This window comes from Protopterus annectens, chromosome 9.part0 (genome assembly GCF_019279795.1).
Source record: "Protopterus annectens isolate FY-2018-M chromosome 9.part0, PAN1.0, whole genome shotgun sequence".
Taxonomy (NCBI): Eukaryota; Metazoa; Chordata; order Ceratodontiformes; family Protopteridae; genus Protopterus; species Protopterus annectens.
This window is the reverse complement of record NC_056743.1, coordinates 249,877,336-249,896,853: the sequence shown is the minus strand read 5'-3', so window position 1 is coordinate 249,896,853 and position 19,518 is coordinate 249,877,336. Positions and strand designations below refer to the sequence as shown.

The following is a 19,518-nucleotide window of genomic DNA, read 5'->3' as shown; positions in this document are numbered from 1 at the left end:
AGATTGAGAGAGCTTGGGCACCGGTGAACCTTTGGTGAAGAGAAATTAATAGCGCATATACTCCTTGAGGCAGATAAACCAACTATGAGAAGAACAAAGGGTTAGCAAGGGTCTGTGATTACTGTAAGTACATAATTTTCATGTATTACCCCTTTAATAAGGTTGAATTTGGAGTTTTAATTTTCCTAGGAGTCATGGGACAAAACTTCGTAAAATATAAATTAATGTATGATACCAAGTTCACGTATAGAAATTGACATGGGCATACCTGGTTAAAAGTAATTCATGTCTCAAAGTTACCTGTTTGATAAAGAAATGTACTGTGAAAAATGTGATTATTACGGGCAAAATTGAAATTAAAATTGTACATATTCCTCTGCTCCTTGCTTTTCGTGTTAATGATTTGTAACTTTTGTTTCTGCAGCTTATGCACCCAGTGTTGGAATCATTACGGACTACCGATAAGCAGTGGTTAATTGATACACTGTATGCATTTAATAGTGGTAATGTGGAAAGATTTCAAGCCTTGAAGTCCGCATGGGGTCAGCAGGTAAGGAGAATCTTGGTGAAAGAAAGTTTATATATTTTAATGATTCTCCTAAATATATAAGTATATTTTACACCTTTTTATTGACACTATATTTTGCTGTAGTTCTCACTGTCACTCCTTGTGACCTTCATTTTGAACAGTTTTCTGATTTATTTTTGGATTTCTGAGAGTTAATTGTATAAATCGTGACATAAAAATCCAGCTGAGTCAATGAAGATCACCATGCAGGTTTTTCATCTTAAGATAACTGAAACTGCCATCAGCATGAAATAGTGCTCATTTGGTATTGTAGCTTATTTCTTCTATTGAGGTGCTTTTCCATCTACAGTTGAGTGGCAGCAGTTCCTTCATTTTTTAATATTAATTTCTTCATTAAACAGTGTTTTGACTCTTACTGGAGTATGGAATGGCATAGGTGTAATCTAGTAGAAATGCCAAAAGCCTTTTCCCAATCGTACTGAAGAATAAACAGGCTTTCAGATTTTGCATTTTTTTTTTTTCTAAATCATTTTTTCATATCAGATAAAATTTTGTGTGTTTTAGTAATTAATAGGTTTATATCTTAAAAGACTTTGACCTGCAAGGCATTGATAAATATATGTGGTAACACTTTCAGGAGCTCTGCAGCGTCATTTATCCTTTTTCTATTAATTCTTAACTACTGATGTGAGAGTGTTCAATCTCGCCGTTTGTTCGTACACACTGGTTCGGAGCCGATCCTCTGCTCCGACTCGGCTGCATCGCAAAGCTCTGAATCTCAGAGAAGCTCGAGACCAGCCCATATCCCACAATCCTCCCTGCCATTACTCAGATCAAGTTTGCCGCTGCAACAGATCGGATCAAGGAGAGCTCGGACCAGAAAAAAGCTTGATATTTGGTTACAGTTTACAGATAAGCTGCTTATTTTTTTGCTGAAATAAGTTTATATTTCTTAAGTAGTATATAGAAGTGCTGTGTGTGTGTGTTATCATATATATCCCCTTTTATTCTTCAGGCACCTTTTTGTGGCCTAAACCCCTCTTTTCTCTGGGTGTGGTTTGTGAAGTGTCTATGTATACTTATATAAGATTTTTCTAGACATATATATATATATATATATATATATATATATATATATATATATATATATATATATATATATATATATATATTAATAGTAGTTTTTCTCTTATATCTGCCTAGTGAAGTGTTTGTTATATTTAGTCATGTCGGAAAAAAGCTAAATCCGGCTTTAAGAGATGGCAGTGTGGGCAAAAAATGTCCATTACTGACAATCACGCTTCCTGCGTTTACTGTCTTGGTCCTCTCCACCTTCAAGAGGATTGTTGTGTTTGTCATTCTTTTAGCGGGAGGGTCATGACAGATAGACGCAGGAAGCTTATAGACAGAGGATTACTTAAGCCTACCTTTCAAGAGGCTTTGGACAAGTCGGATCAGGCTTCTAAATCCTCAAAGGGGTCGAAGATGTCGGAGCCCATGTCATCGGCTCAGAGTTCATCTTCTAGGGTTCGTTCGCCGGTTCCACAGACCTCGGGGGCCGATTGTTGAACGTTTATCTTTCCCTGAGGCCCAGATCTTGTAACCGGTGTCGGAGCTGCCACCATCGTCCATTCTTCGGTCGGTGCCATCGTCGGCTCCTTCGACCCGTTCTTCCAGACCGTTATCTGAGACGGATGTGGATCGTGTCATGCAGAAACTCATGGAAAATACGGCCCTTTCCAAGTTGATTGCAGTTTCTTCCCAATTGGTGTCGAAACTAGAAGGCCTCCCCATATCTCCAACGGGTCCTCCTTCGAGACCCATCCAGATTTCGGAGCCGGGAGAGAATGACCTGATGTGATAGTGGAGCCCTATGTGCTGAAACCGTCCATTGCACGATCGACACCATTGACTTCGACTCCTTCTGAACCAGTAGGGGAGTCGCGGAGCCAACTGTCTCTTCTCGGTTCCAGGACCGAGAGTCATACCGACTCTCCCTGTCGGGGCCTCTGCGCAGACTGGCTCGGCTCCGTCCTTTGGGTCGGAGCCCACGGCACCTGGATCTGGGATGCTCCCGTGTTCTTCTGAACCGGGGGAGTCCTCGGCCCGGGGTTCGGGGGCCTTTGACCTTATGAGCAAAGTATTGTCTGCACAGACAACCACTTCATCAGGGGAATCTTCTCCTTCCCCAAAAGGGACGCTTTCTGTTTCTGCTCCCACGACCCATCCAAAGCGTAGAGCCCCATTGCCTCAGCCACCCCCAGAGGGTTCTTCCTGTTCCTTGGAGGCCTCACCAGAAGCCCCCTCTGATGAGGTCCCGAGGAAACGGTTGTGCAAGAGGAGGCACATAGATTCCCCACAGGAATCTCTAATGTCTGACACCGACTTGGATGAGGCAGAGGGGTCCCCCAAATCACCCTCTGAGGATGTGTCATTTGCAGACATCCTGGAGATTTTAAAACAAAGGGGTGATTGGCAATCCCTAGCCCCCACTGAGGACGAGTCGGTGCTGCTGAAGGCTTTTGAGTCTCAACCTTCTACCTCCTGGGTGACTCCGCCCTTCGATGAATTAATGGAATGGATTGCGCGAAGGGTATGGGAGGCACCTGACAGTGGAACCAGTCCCTAGGAAACCAAACAAGTTTATCACCGCCCCCCAAGCTAAAACTTATCTCACCAAGGGAGTTCCGGTCGACGCTATGGTGGTGGCGGCAGCCACGAAAAAGGATATGTCGGAGTTTTCCTCATCTGTTCATCCTCCTAATAAGGACTCTAGGACTATGGACAGATATGGGAAGCGCGTTTTTAGTTCAGCGACTTTTTCCATGTGTTCGCTAAACTATTTGACTCATTTCACATGTCTGCAGAGGGATCTCATCAAGGAGCTGACAGATACCCTCCTGGGTAACACAGATGCTGCTGTTTCAGATAAGGTAACAGCACATGCTGCTGTTTCAGATAAGGTAACAGCACAACTTAACACCCTTACCTCCATAGTAAACTCATCCATGAGGCTCATCTCGTATGCAGCCAAAGGATCGAGTAGAGCTGCAACTTCAGCGATTGCTCTTCGAAGACAATCATGGATGTGGCTGTGCTCCTTTGCGGAAGCCTTCAAGTCTTCCTTTGCCAATGCCCCTTGATGGTGCCACACTCTTCGGGCCCAAGGTTAAGGAGACTCTGACTCGGTGTGAGCAAGAGGGAAAGACCCTGTCTGCTGTCGGGGTCCGTTTTTCCGTTCCTACTAGACCGTACCCCAAAGGGCAACGAGGTGGGAAAATGTGGTTCCGTAAGAATCGGGGATCTTTCCAAGCCACACAGTGATACCCCCTCCAGAGGCAGAGGGGGGGGTAGAAATGGAAGACGCCGCCCCAGAGGCAGAGGGGGTCCGCATAACCAAAGCGACAAGGATTCCGTCCCTGGGAAGCCTTTCCAGCACTCCTGAAGGGAGGCCCGGCTGTCCTGCTCTGGAGGCTGTCTGGGGTCGCTTGGCTTTATACCTACTGGCCTGGCTAAATATTACTTCGGATTCCTGGGTAAAAAACATTATAACCAGAGGATACAAAATCCCCTTCACATCAAGTCCACCTCTACAAAGAAGGTTTCCAGATGTGCCACCCCGTCTGCGAAGCCCAGCAGCTGTAGAAATTTCAGAGCTGCTCGAAAACTGAGTCATCCAACCAGTCCTGGCGGACCAAAGAGGATCCGGAACTTACTCAAGGTTCTTTTTAGTTCCAAAAAAGACAGGGGACTGGAGACCGATCTTAGATCTCAGCAATCTCAACACCTTCGTGAAGAAGGAAAAGTTCCGGATGGTCATGCTTCAATCTATCCTTCCATTCTTACAGAAGGATGATTGGATGTGCTCTATAGATCTCAAAGACGCATACTACCACATCAAAATGGCCAGACCGTCCAGAGATCACCTGCGCTTCCGGCTGGGAGCCAGTCACTTTCAGTTTCGAGCTCTGCCCTTTGGACTCGCCTCAGCCCCCAGGGTATTCACCAAATGCATGGCAGTAGTTGCGTCTCACTTGAGACGACAAGGATTCCAGGTGTTTCCCTATCTGGACGACTGGCTCCTCACCGCCACCACCGAGCGTCGCCTCTTGCAAGCCAGAGACTACATAGTCCACCTTTGTTCCCACCTAGGGATTTCGATAAACTTCGAAAAGTCTTGCTTATTGCCCTCACAGCGTATTTCATTCATCGGAGCAGACCTAGATGCACAATCAACACTGCTAAAGCTCTCTCCAATAAGGGCGTCAACCCTCAAACAGCAGGTGGTTCTTCTACTAGAGAGTAAGAAAGCCCCGGCCAAACTGGTGTTGAAAGTTTTGGGGCTAATGGCAGTGTCACTAATCGCAGTTCCTATGAGAAGATTACACATGAGGATCCTACAATGGCTGCTCTTCACGCAGTGTTCCTTCCAACACTTACCCCTAGCGCACGAGATTCTGATAACAGACTCTTGCAAATGGGACCTCTCATGGTGGGTGTGCAATCAGAACCTCACTATGGGTCGTCCGTTTGTTCTACCCAGTCCACCGGCCACAATAACCACGGACTCTTCCCTGATAGGGTTGGGGGGGGCATTTTTCAGGGAAGAACAGTCCAAGGGGAATGGTCCAACATGGAGTACACTCTACACATAAATGTTCTGGAGCTGAGGATGGTTTTCCTGGCGTTGCAGCACTACCAAGCCCTCTTACCTCTAGGAACAGTAGCAGTTCAGACGGACAACATGTCTGTAGTCTTCTACATAAACAAGCAAGGGGGAACCAGGTCTTACCCATTATGCAGAGAGGCCATGAGAATTTGGCAATGGGCAGAGTCCACGGGTCGCTTTCGGATAGCAATGCACGTCCCGGGGTCATCCAACGTCATTGCGGACAGGTTGAGCAGAGCCATCCTGTTACCTCACGAGTAATCCCTCAATCCACAGACGGCGGAAAAGATCTTCCGCAAATGGGGCCAGCTTTGCTGCGATCTGTTTGCTTCCCCATTGAATGCAAAATGCAGAAGCTACTTTGCCCTTCTACCCCCTCCGGGGGATGTCCCCACGGACGCACTGATACACGATTGGCCCCCGGGTCTCCTATACGCATTTCCACCTACTCCCTTGATTCCCAGGTTTCTACAGAAAGCCAGGAACCTGGAAAGGACAAAAATACTCATAGCCCCATTCTGGCCTCAGCAGATATGGTTCCCCTTTCTTCGAGCCTATCAAATAGAGGAACTGTGGATTCTGGACCCAGTACCAGATCTACTGACCCATTCGTCGGGAGTTCCTCACCCTTCTCTTCAGTCCCACAAACTAGCAGCTTGGCTGCTCCGCTTCCCTGCCTAGCCAGGTCTGATCTACTCTCCCCGGCAGTTCAACACATTCTGGTTGCTTCTCATAAAGCTTCCACTACTAAACTCTACAGGTGTAAGTGGAAACGCTTTGTGTACTGGCCGTCTAGCCAACACTTAGACCCCTTGGTAGCTCCTCTACATAAAGTGTTGGAATTCTTATCTATCCTCTTTCCCAAAGGAGCTTCTACTTCCACACTAAGAGTACAGTTGGCGGCCATATCAAACTTCCATATTGGTGAGGAAGGTTCTCCCATTATGTCTCACAGACTTTGTAAGGCCTTTATGAAAGGAACCTTCCATCTTAGACCGCCCGTCAGAAAACCTTTCTTTCCATGGAGCTTGAACTTGTTACTGTCGCAACTCATGTTGTCACCCTTTGAACCTGCTTCGTCCTGCCTCAAAGTTCTTATCGTGGAAGATGCTGTTCCTTGTCACTGTGACCTCAGCTCGTAGAGTGTCAGAGTTGTAAGCATTATCGGTCAGACCACCTTACTTGATATTCCATCCAGATAGTCTCTTTGCATACAAATCCATCTTTCCTTCCAAAGGTATGTTCAGTTACGAATATTAACCAGTCTATAGAACTCCCTACCTTTTTCAAGAACCATACTAACAAATTGGAGTATATGCTGCACAAGTTGGATGTTCACAGGCAATTAAGATTTTATTTGGATAGGACCAAAGCTTACAGGAAAACAGATCAGCTCTTCGTCGCGTTTGCAGACAATAAAAAGGGCATGGCAATTACTAAAAGTACACTATCTAAATGGCTTGCTGATTGTATAGCCTTTGTATACTCTAAATCAAATCAGTCCTTACCCACCAAACCTAAGGCCCATTCTACCAGATCCGTCTCCACTTCCATAGCTCATGCAGCTCGCTTGCCTTTGGACACTATTTGTGCAGCAGCGACGTGGTCTAAGCCACATACTTTCATCACTCATTATAGAGTGGACAAATTCTCCAAAGACAGGACATCATTTGGTTCCACTGTGCTTAGGAACGTTCTTCCATAAGTCACTCGGGGTGACGGAGCTAGGGACGCTACCCCTGTGTAAGAACAAACTGCGAGATTGAACACTCTCACATAAAGAAGTTATGTCCTTACCATAACGTTCCATGTGGAGTGTTCATCTCGCCTTTGTTCTTACATTCCCTCCCTTCCCCTCCCCATGTGTTTTGCAAGAACTGGTAGGATTAGATTCTGATCGACTTGTCTTATCCCCTTCCGGGGTATATGGTCCTGTGTATCATGGGGTATATCTTTCTACCCTTAGTTATTGCTATGGTGAGAGAGTGTCTCTGAATGTCTGAGGGAGTGTATAGTTCTTGCACCGGAGGTGTTGGATTTTATGGTCTGGTTCGTTTGCAAAGTAGATCTGAGTAATGGCAGGGAGGATTGTGGGATATGGGCTGGTCTCAAGCTTCTCTGAGATTCAGAGCTTTGCGATGCAGCCGACTCTGAGCTGAGGATTGGCTCCGAAGCCATGTGCAAGAACAAAGGAGAGATGAACACTCCACATGGAACGTTATGGTAAGGACATAACTTCTTTTTATACAGGTTCATAGGTTCTTAAGTAGTTGCTAGACATGCAGTCCCGGGATACCATTGAAGAGCCTTGCTCAAGTTCCCAGTTCCCCTGAAGCACTGTCTGATTAACTGACTTGCTCAGCGTGACACAGCACACAAATGAAGACACTGAGTCAAACCTGTACCAGAGGGACATAGTTTAATGGGTCATAGCTTTAGTCCTCTGCACTAACTGCCAGACAGAATACTAAGTACTTTGGCTGGGATTCGCAGGTAAATTTGAGTAGCAAATGGGCTTTGCTGCATTTTCTGATGATGTTGATGTCAAAAAGATGATTCAGAAAACTCCAGCATAGAAAAGGTACTGTGGAACAAACGGATCCAATGTTGTCTGTTTTTGTCTGTTTCAAACATATGGGTTGTCTGATCTGACCTCGGCACCATCTTTGAAGCTTCTTTGGATCCAGAGCTCTGACTTCTCCTCTGCCTTTTATTATCTAGATCCCCCACCTTAATTTCTCAGTTTTCGTTTGCCACTTGAAGACAACAGATGTGAAAGAACTTTCAACTCACCTTGCTGTGTCCTTTGGATTAAAGCTACTCCCCTCTTACCATGCTACCTTCACCTAGAATGATACCACAATACAAAGACAAAATGATCCATTTCAACAATTGGCTAAGCTTCTGGTGTCATTCTAAGGGGATCCAGTGTCTTGACAAGTCTCGTTGTTTTGCCAGAGATGGGTTGCACCTGTCACCCCTAGGTTTTCTAATACTGGCCAAGGCTCTTGCCGTCCCCATAGTGCCTTTTTTAGGCAAGGCTCAAAGGACAAACCAACCACTGTAACCAGCACAGGTAACCAAAAATTAAGGGTAATGCTACTCAACACCAGAAGTCTCAACCTCAAAATGCACACACTCGAGGCTCTCCTCAGCATGGAGAGAACCAATGTTTGTGCAGTGACAGAAACCTGGTTCAAGGCTCAAGAGAGCACCCCAGCACTGCCAGGTTACAATTCATATCATACCTTCCGGCCTCAGTTACCGGATCGCAGTACAAAGGGCGGAGGTGTATCCATATTCATCAAGGATACCCATATCTCCAGGTTAGTAGGGCAACATGATGCTCCAGAGATCATCCATGTGCAACTATCAGCAGGAAAAAACACATTTCAAGTTGTAGCCAGTTATAGATTGCCCACCATGTCTCAAGATGCTCACTCTGCATTCCTTGAGACATTGGAAAATATAAAGATCCTACCCAACACCATAATCTTGGGTGATTTCAACTAAGCTGGTATAGACTGGGCGAACTACCAATGTTCCAACTCCTATGCTCAGTGATTCATAGAATTTATAAATTCAAATGCCCTTGAACAACTAGTATGTTCCCCCACTAGAGGGGACAACATATTGGATTTAATCACAAATATGGGCGCCCATTGTACCACACCCGTTATCACCCCCTCCTTGGTCAGATCCGACCACAAACTCGATGACCCTGGACATCCTTACTCCTCCACCTCCCCCAATCAAAGAAACAATAGTCAAAAACCTTTCCAAAGCAAACTTCAAACTACTTGCATCCGAAGTGGAAAGCTTCACTATTCCCTTGCAGAAGGATAATGATATCCAGGATGCGGAATCCTACACCAAGGCACTCTATATGCATCTTCAGGATTGCATGGACCGTGCTATCCCAAATAAAACCAAGACTCCTTCCTCAAGCAAGAAGAAACCAGTTTGGTGGACCCCGGCCATAAGCAAACTTTACAATAAAAGGAGGAGACTAAAAAAAGGCCAAATCTCAAGTAGAAAAATCATCCCTGATCAGCATTAGTAAGAAACTGAGGGCCCTCATCAAGTCAACTAAAGCTAATTTTGAAAAGAAAGTTGCCAAGGATAACCATAAGGCCTTCTATGGCTACGTCAAAAACCTAAATGGCAACACTCAGGTCTGTTCTGAGCTAGTACAAAATGGAACAAAATACACTGACCCTTCTGACATTGCCAACATCTTGGCTGACGGTTCAGTGCAAATTTCTCCCCCCTCCCCCTCACCACCTACAGGGCCTATTACTATTCTAGGGGATTGTGCAAGTCCAATTATTACTGATACGTTGGTTAACAAGGCTCTTTCTAAAGCTAAAAATACTGCCTTCATGGGACCAGTTGGTGTCTCAGGCTGTGTCATAAGCGAGCTCCAAAAGGAATTAACCCCACATCTTAATACCCTGGTCCGTCTCAGCCTCTCCACAGGATATGTGCCCATAGAATGGCGCACGGCAATGGTGGGTGGTTCCGCTACACAAGGCTGGGGCCACAACTGACCCTGGGAACTACCAACCAATAAGCCTGATCAGTCTGATCTGTAAGGCTATGGAGCGAATCATTATGGAACTCATAAATGGAGAGATTGGGAACCTCCAGTCACTGGACCCTACAAAGTTCGGCTTCGTCAAGGGCAGATCATGTCTCCTGAACCTGGTGGATTTCTTTGAGACAGTTACTCAAGCTATAGATAAGGGAAAGGAGGTACACACGGCTTACCTTGACCTTGCTAAAGCATTTGACACCATTACCCATTCAGGTAATATTGATAAGTTCACCAGCCTGGGCATAAACCCTTGCGTCACAAGATGGATCCAAACTGGCTGCAAGACAGATCCCATAAAGTAAGAGTAGTGGGATCTGTGTCCGAATCCAGACCAGTAACGAGTGGTGTGCCTCAGGGCTCTGTCCTGGGGCCCCTCCTGTTTGGCATGTACTTCTCAGAAGTACAGGCAAGCACGGAAGGGCTGTGGCTGACCTAAGTTTGTGGACGACTGCAAACTGTGTGCTATAATAGTGTCTCCAGCCGACATGGAGATCCTCCAGAAGGGCCTAAATGAGACTGATGCATGGTGTCAAAGCCATGGTCTCAAGCTAAATGCAAAAAAATGCGTAGTAATCCCCTTCGGATAAAACAGAGTAACCGCAAACTACAACATAGGAGGTAATCCCCTGAAATCTGAAGAAGAAATAAGGTATCTAGGGACCCAAGTAGATAGTCAGCTTTCCTTTGATAATCATGTTGCCAAAGTGGTTAGAAAATCCTATGTGACCCATCTGATCACGAAAGGGTTCGCATCAAGATCTAAGGATTTAATGGTGCCCCTCTACTCTTCCCTCATCAGACCCATTATTGAGTACAGTGCACCAATTGGAATGTACCTGGCTAGACATCTCCAGCAGCTGTGGAGAGACCACAAAGGTTACCTAACCAAGAGGATTGCTGGCCTTGAAACAATTGCCCTATGCAGCACGATTGAAAAAGCTAAGACTGTTCTCTGTTGCATACTGCTTTCTCAGAGGCAATCTCTGTCTAACGTACAGAGCCATGTCCAACCCAGAATTGTTGAACATGCCCCATCTTAGCAAAACCAAATCTACTCGAGCTACACGCTCTAGGGATATAAACCTCAACACAACAATGAATAGAACATGCTGGAGGGATAGATTCCCTTTGCAGAGACTTCCCTTACTATGGAACAGGGTCCCGATCTACATAAGACAGAGTCCCTCACTATCACTCTTCAAGAGGAACCTTGATGAGTGGATGGGTAACAGAAATTTCACACCGGGGATCACACCAACAGCACTACTAGGTAGGGGCCAAGGGTACTAGCTGCTAGTACAAGGGTCTAGGGAACTAGTAAAGGGGTGGTGAATACCGCACAACATGGCTGGGTTAATATATGCCTTCGGGCAGATAGCCCAGTACCAACCTATGAAACTTATGAGAGTTTTCTCTCTCTGTTTGTATTTATCTTTCTTTCAGGTAAAGTTAGGCATAGTTTTAGTTATTAGTTAGTATAGTTAAGGCTTCCCTGGCCTTTCCTAGCTTATTTTTGTTTTCTATTTGTGTAAAAAAAAAAAAAAAAGTTTTAGTTGTAGTAATCTTTTTGCTGTTGGAGTAGAACTGTAGTTCGGGCATAACTTTCAATTTTTAACTTAACATAACTTTTTCAAGGTTATCCACGCCATCTCTGAATCCACCAGATTCGAGAAGTGTTCAGAGTGGTCATAAGCTTCCACCCTAGGACCAGCACTCCAAAGGCGTATTCTGCTTGGGCTCAGGTCATTTGTCTGTGGACTGTCAGTCTTGTGCCACGTTTAGTGCCAGAGCCCTTCACAAGAGAGGGGGACATACTTGTGTTAAAGGATCTCCTTCCAGCACACATGGGCAACCCCACTGAATTCTTCTACATCCCCTTCCAAGAAAGATTGCCGTAAACTTAAGGGGCAAGAAAAGGGTAAAGAGTCCAGTAAGGATAAGAGGAAGAAAGTGAGGAGCAAATCATCAGCTAAGTATGCTTTGCTCGGTCCGGATCCAGAAACTGCTCAAAGATCAAATCTTACAACTCCTTGAGCCTGATTACCTTCTCCATAAGCCAGATACTCACCAGGACCAGGAAGTCATAGATTACACTCCCCTATCCTTTAGGAAAGGGTAGTCTCCCGACCTCCTTTGGTGGTGGTGTTCACTTGTTCATCTCCCACAGAACTGAATGTCAGTAGGATGATGAAGTTTGTGAGAACATAAATCCAGATTGGGTTTATTCTAGTACCGTGCCCTGGAAAGGTAATGAGTTCTGGCTGTCCATACCCCTTCACTGCTGGAATCCATACCGTCTTGTACTGTGGGTCTGGTGTTAATTCTTTAGCATCTGAACTACTCACAGATTTGACACTGACTGTTTGCCCTTCTCTCCGTCAGCACAGATGGTTTCGGATTGAGATGAGACTCTGAGCAGAAGCTTTGGTGCTGAGTTAAGAGGGATTGAGTCAAAACCAAGATTCTTGGAGCTGCCGTTCCTCTTGGGGCATCAGCTGTAGATAGCTCGAACCTGAGATCGGCTTTGGGCCGGGTATCATTTGTGTCAAGTTCCCTTCCTTTCTTGGATCGGAGGGTATCCTCTGTGCCAGTGGCAGCTTTTGGCCTTCAAGGCCTTTGTAACAGTCTTGGCACATTCCAAGGAGAAGGTGCCTCCATCCTGCTAGACTATACCCATACCCTAGACAAAGTCTTCTGCTTCTCTTCCTCATCTTGTCGGACAGGGACAGCCGGTCCCATAGACTTATGAGATCTGCTTTGTCGTTTCCCCTTTTGACTGCAAGCTTTCATTTACACCCCCCCCCCCCCCAGTGTTCCCAAAAAACGGATGTTCAGATGGAAGCACTTTGAGTCTTCCTCAGTCTTTCACTGTAGATACTGATTTAGAGGAAGGGTTGGCTTCCCCATGCTCCCAATCTAAAGTCACCTTCGCCAATATTTTTGAATTGATGAAGCAGAAAGGGGTGGTCATCAGACCCCTCACCTGATCAGTCAGTGTTCTGCAAAACTTTTGGTTCTGAACCAACATAGTCCAAGGTGGTACCACCCATTATTGACCTTATGGCTCAACGGGCATGAATGAACTGTGATGTGTTGGAGCCCATCTCCAAAAAAGAAGATTTCAACTTGACTGCCCCTAAGGACAAGAAACACTGTTGTAAGGTCCACCAGTAGGTGCTATGGTGGTAGCAGCAACCACCAGAAAAGAATTGTCAGAAGAAAGTTTGTTCGTCCTCCTTACAGAGAATTTAGGTTCAAAGGATAGATTTGGGAAGTGGGCCTGTGCATCAGCGACTTTTGACCTTAGATCACTGAATTATTTGGCTCATTTAAACAGATTCCAGAGAGACTTGGCCAAAGAAATTATCAAGTGCCTCTCTAGGGCATTACCTGCAGATGTTTGGACCCTAGCTTTCCACCCTCCAGTCCTCCTTGAATGTGCCCATGCACTTAGTCTCTAATTCAGGGAATGGCACAGCCAGAGGAACAGGCACTAGCATCACCATGTAATGTCATGTCTGGATGTATCTTTGACTTTGCAAAAGGCTTTGTTCTTTGTAAAGATCTCTTATGATGGTTCAACCTTGTTTGGACCTAAAGTAAGACGCTCACCAGGCGTCAACAGGATGGTAAGACTGACTCTGCTGTGAGAGTCCACTTCTCTAGCCTGCAAAGATCATTCTGTAGGAATCCCAAGTCATGGAAGAAGATGTGGTTCTGCGAATCACAGAGTTCCTAGCACAACATCAAAGGTGATAGACCTTCCTGTGGCAGAGGGCGAGGCAGTGTTCATGAATGACACCCTAGAGGAAGAGGTGGACTGTATAACTAAGGTTTTCATACTTGTTTTACTAAGAGATCTTTTCAGCACTTTTGAATGGTTGCCCAGTTGCTGCACTCTACGGGCAGTCAGGGACCCACCTGTCTTTGTATCCTCAAGCCTGGCACAAAATAATGACAGAATCTGGTGATGTCCATTTCACTATGCAACACGACTGCGTCTTTGGATCAGTCCTCTGATCCAACTTTGTCAGTTCTTCCAGCTACATACAGTCCAAGCCTCAAATTCCTCCCACTCCCAAAATGCCTTACTCCTTTTCAAACCCTCAGATCTTGTTTGCTGCCCCTTTCAGGTAAGTGTTTTTTTTTTTTTTTTTTGTAATTTTTTTTTTTTTTTTTTGTAATTTTCTTTCTTGTAGTTTTCTAGCTCTTTGACCGTCCTTTCTGTATTTCTGCTGTTAGACTCCCCTCCTGTTAGGCTTTTTGTATTAGTAGTTGTCACTGGCATTAGGATTTCTTCCCATATTCCATCCTAACCCTTCATTCTTTGTTAATGTTTCTCTCTTTCCTATTTCTATTAAAAAAAAAAGCTCTCTCCTGGTATTTTTAGTTAATTTTTTTGTACAGGATGAGAGATGAGAAGCCTTGTAAACGATATGTTAAGTATAACTTAACTTTTAATGAAAATGAGGCTTTAAAGAAGTTAAGCACTGACCCTTTGATATGTATCAGACCTGCGGACAAGGGTGGGGGGCTTGTTATCATGGACATTTCAGATTATAACAACAGGATGCTATCTACGTTAAGTAATACACGTTTTTATACATTTGTATCCAGGGATTTGGTTAGGTTTTACTCCCACAGAGTACATTCCTTTTTATTAGGTCTTTTAAACAGTAAAATGATTGATTTTAATTTATTTACTTTTTTGGATGTGCCAACTCCTTTGATCCCCTGATAAATGGTTTACCGAAGATACATAAGGATCCGTCAGATCCCCCTCTGAGACCTATTGTTGCTGGCAGAGAGCGGATCACTGAACCCTTATCGATTTATATAGAAAAGCATCTGCGACCTGTAGTTGAAAGTAACAAGTACATTTTAAAAGACACTAGACAGTTTTTAATTGATTTATATGATTGTCTTAAAGATATGGCAGATACTAGTGATGTTATATTTGTAACCATGGACATACAATCCTTGTTCAGTTATCCCCAATCAGGCTGGCATGGATATGATACATCGTTACCTTATTAGAGAATCTGACATGTCTGATGTTAGTCGATTTTCTCATTTCCCTTTTACAATTAGTCTTCTACAATAATCTTTTTTATTTCCAAGGGAAATGTTTTTTACAAATAGATGGCGTAGCTATGGGCACTTCCTGTGCCAACAGCTACGCCAATCTATTTATGGCTCAATGGGAATTTGATCATATGTACCAATTACCAGCTTTTAATGAACGTGTATTGTTCTACAGACGTTTCGTAGATGACCTTTTCTTTTTATGGAAAGGTACTATTAATCGTTTACATGCATTTATTGATGAGATCAATATGGCTACGCCATATCTTAAGTTCACTCATGAGGTCTCTGATACCAAAATTTCTTTTTTAGATATTTTTGTTGAAAAATTGCCTAGTGGACTTATTAATACAGGACTTTTTAGGAAATCATGCCATAGAAACACATTATTGCACCGTTGCAGTATGCATCCACAATATGTTTTCCGCAGCATAGTTAAAGGTCAATCCACGAGGGTGTCAAGGTATAATTCTAGCCTAACAGGGTATGAACGTGACCTATATGATCTTAGTGAAAGGTTACTAGAACGGGGATATAGCAATTCAGATATAGCCATAGGCACAGTACGTCTTTTTGGATCCAGAGAGAGTATAGCAGCCCCTTATTTTTCTGCTCAGAGATATTGTAACACAGAACACATTTGATAATACGAACTGCAATAGAACAGCATTCTCCATATTTTATACCCATGATGTAGGGTTCATCAGGGAAGTTGTCAACTCTCACTGGAATGTTTTAATGGTAGATCCACACATTAAGGAGATTTTAGGTGATACACCATGTTTTAGATATAAAAACAAAAAGAATTTGAAAAGGATACTCTGTGATAAAGGGCAGCCTGAACCAATTCCCAACATTTTACATCATGGCACCCATCCCTGTGGCTCATGTAACTTTTGTTATTTTATTGATTCCACCAACAATTTCATACATCCGGTTACCAGATACAATTACCATTTTAAAGTGAATGGTGACTGTTTAACTTGTAATGTGGTCTATCTGGCCGTTTGCCAACGTTGTGGGTCATTCTATGTTGGCAAGACCAATAGACGCTTGAAGGACCGGATACGTGAGCACCTTTACGGCATTAGGATGTTACAGAAGACCAATGCCCTAGCCAGACATGTCATGGAGTGTGGTATCAACCACACATTCAAGTTTAAGATTATTGAGCAGGTACATGTCAATGCTAGGGGAGGGGATATCAGGAACCACACAGCAAGTAGGGAGAACATTTGGATATTAAGGTTTAGATCCGACATTCCACCAGGCCTTAATACTACGCTCTCTGTTAAACCTTTTTTGAAAATGAAGAAACTGAAAGTTTATGCTAAATATACAGTTCTTTATGTGTATATGTAGTCAGTATTAGAGCTTAATCAACTATGCAGTTAGTTGCTACCATGTTTTTTCCTTTAAGAGAGTGATTGTGTTGTTTCATTTTATCACATCTAATTATTGCTGCTGATTACTTGACTATTTGAATTTCCCGCTCTTTTGACTATTTAAACTGTCAGGGTTTTTGTAGTTTTGTATTCTGAGTCTGAAGAAGCCATCTAAGGTGAAAGCGCTAACTCGTTCTGTCTTTTAATAAATTATTTCTGATTTTAACGCTGCAGTTTATTCCAGAGGATTTATATGCACAGAGTATTTCTACAAAGGGACAGTTGATTGCCTCAGCCGTGTTTGACTCCTATCATCTGTTTTACTTTATTTTTATGCTTTGTCTTTGATTACAGGAGTCATTTATTCCGTTTTGTTCTATTTTAGTTAATTTTTAAGTTTATTTAGAGTAGTAGTGCTTGCCTGTGGAGCGTGTGTATGAGAGTGCTAGCCAGCATGTCTGACGAGCCAGAAAAGCCCTCTGGTTTGAAGAGCTGTGCCTCTTGTGGCCATAAGATCCCCCATTCTGATGCCCTCGAGTGTATATATTGCTTTGGTCTGGGGCACTTTGAGAAGATATGTGACATCTGGTTCGGCCTTCAACCCCTGGGCCTTCACAGACTGGTGAAGTAAACTTATCCTTCAAGGTCTTTTCCCGGCTTCTGGATCCCAGATCCTTGTACATAAGAAGCGTGACCTTTCTGTTTCTCAGGGGACCGTGTCTTCTGCTCCTGAGAAGAGAAGGAGACTCTCTCAGATCCATCTTCCTCAGATCCATTGGGTTCTCGTTTCTCTCTGGATCCAAAAGGGCCCTTGGATTTGATGGAGCCTCCTTTGACCAAGTCATCTTTGCCAGATCCTCAGACCTTCGGTCCAACCACTTGATTGAAGCCAGTGGAACGTGGTCAGATCCACAGCTCCACCTCTCTTGAGCGGACTCCTATTCAGGTTCGGCAAGATCACAGATCTCTGAGCCACACTCTGGGACGGAGTAAATCCCCTTCCCCTCTCAGACTGTCCAGCCCACTGTGTTCCGACTATGTCCACACATTCGACTGTATTCTCCAGATTCTTTCGGCTGTCCCACTCATGTATGGATTAGATAGGTTTCCTCAAAGCCCAGATCCATCTGGGGATCTTGCCTTCTCTGACCCATGTTGGATAGGCAAGAGCTCCGACCCCCAAACTACAGCCTCCTTCTCCGATCTGATCTTTGGTTGTGGAGTCACAGGGCCTTACTTTCCCGAGTGGACTTTGCTTTTTCCTAGACCCCAACAGTGTCACAGACCAGCTTGGCTCCATTCCTTTCAGAATCGACCGGGTCCCGGACCTGAGAGATTGGCTTTGAATCCTTGGGGACGATGTCGGCTCCAACTTTTTTCGGAGCTGTCCCTCCCCATGGCCTTGGCCTTCGACAACTCTGGGCCAGTGCCTTCTGGAAGTATCTGATCCGGGATGACCTCATCCTTCTCTCCTTTGGTGGTCTTGGCCACTGGGGTAGAGGGACAGGTTCTTTCAGCATTGTAGTCTTTCCAGGTGGTAGGGAGGGCATTCTTTACTCCTAGAGACCCGGTCCCACCTCAGCCAGACCCTACCCAATCCTCACATATCAGAGCTTCCATTCATGAAATCCATGGTCAGCCTCTCTTGGAAAGCCTTCAGCCTGTCCCTAAGCAAGGGCTCACCCTATTTTCTGAGTCTTCCCCCAGATGTCCAGCGGAAGAGGCTCCTCAGAATTGTCTGTGGAAAAGGAAGCACCTAGACCCCCCCCCCCCCCCTTGGAGTCATTGACAAAGGACATTGATTTCAACGAAGGGGAAAGGTCCCCCTGATCTTCACCTGATGATATTTCCTTTGGGGAATTGTCACGCAAAGAGACACTGCCAGCCCATCTATCTGGAATTTTGTAGATAATTGTATGTCATTTGTGAATATCAGCATGATTCGTATAATTGTGTTACAAACGTATTAAAATTGTATGTCGGGTGTATATTAAACTGCTGGTACAGAAATGTGTGTTTAAATTGTTTTTGCAAAGTGTTTAAAATGTAACCACAGAATGCCCAACTGGAAGAGAACTGTAATGTATCTGCACTATTGTAACTGTTTAGATGTATATATTTTAACCGTGGAAACTGGATTACAGAATAAATTCAGAAAAATAGCTGAAATTAAATTACTTTGACAGCAAGAGACAGGATGTCTATACTAGGGAGCTCTCTATGTTGTCTTGAAGGAGAAATAATTACAAGGCTTGAGATGTGGAAGTGCTTTATTTTTTATGACTTCCAATAGCTGCACACATCTGCAGAAAAGCCCTTGTGTATGTTTTTTCACAAGTAGATGCTAAATACTGCTTGCTTTCAGCAGTGGGTGTTTTACCAGTGATAGTCAGATGAGAAGAAATGATGTAATTCTGCATGCTATCCAAGCAGTAATGTTTGAGATATTAATTTGGGAAGTCTCAGAGAGAGGCTGTATTCTGTCTTTGACCTGACAGCAACTGGAACCATTCACCACACAGCTGCCTTGCTACTCTCAGTATGTAGTCATGAATGTAGCAAAGCCTAATTTAGATGTTTTTTTCTTTATTTGAAACTGTCCTGCAATATTTTAAATATTTCTCCTTCGAACAGTGCTGTCACTATAAATATATACAGAGTATTTTAGTTCTTTTAGTATTTATTATTAAATCTATTTAAACCTTTAATTTTGGCTGATCTTTGTGAGACACATTTAAGTTTTGAGAGTACTTGCATAGTTCGGTGACATTGTGTAGACCACTCCTAATAGCCTTGATTTTGGTCCAACTACCATTTGTATTGATAGTAACATTAACACAGTAAGACTGGGCACCCTTTAAGGGCCTTAAAGTAGCTGATAAATATTTGGCTAGTGGCAGTAATAACTACCTTATAGTCAGGGCAGAAAAGGGCATAGCTAGTAAACCTGTGCCAACCTTTCCCAGGTGTGTGTGTGTAAAACAAATCTCTAAGAATGTGTGTCAGTTACTTGGGCAGGGAAGCCAAGCACTGGTTGGACCGAGAGAGTGCTGGAAGTCTTGGCTTGGCCACTCAGCTGAGATCTCAACTCTATAGCTGTGCCAGTGGGGGGAGACTGTGGTCTCTCTGTGCCCTTAAGGGAAATTGCACTTGATGCAGCGAGTTGCATCTGGAAATACTGTGTGTGTACCTGTCATTCTCCCAATATGTCCCCCCCGTGGTGAGGATTGAGGCTCTTTGATTACTGAGCCAG

The 19,518-nt window shown here is 44.2% G+C and overlaps 1 protein-coding gene across 1 annotated transcript in view; it reads left to right on the top strand.

The window, feature by feature from the left end:
* The window catches only part of PSMD13 (proteasome 26S subunit, non-ATPase 13), an 890,326-nt gene that overhangs the window by 555,345 nt on the left and 315,463 nt on the right, over positions 1-19,518 (top strand). Inside the window, exon 9 of the mRNA XM_044082827.1 lies at positions 425-550. Within this exon, the coding sequence (XP_043938762.1) occupies positions 425-550 (126 nt within the window). The remainder of the gene's footprint in view (positions 1-424; positions 551-19,518) is intronic.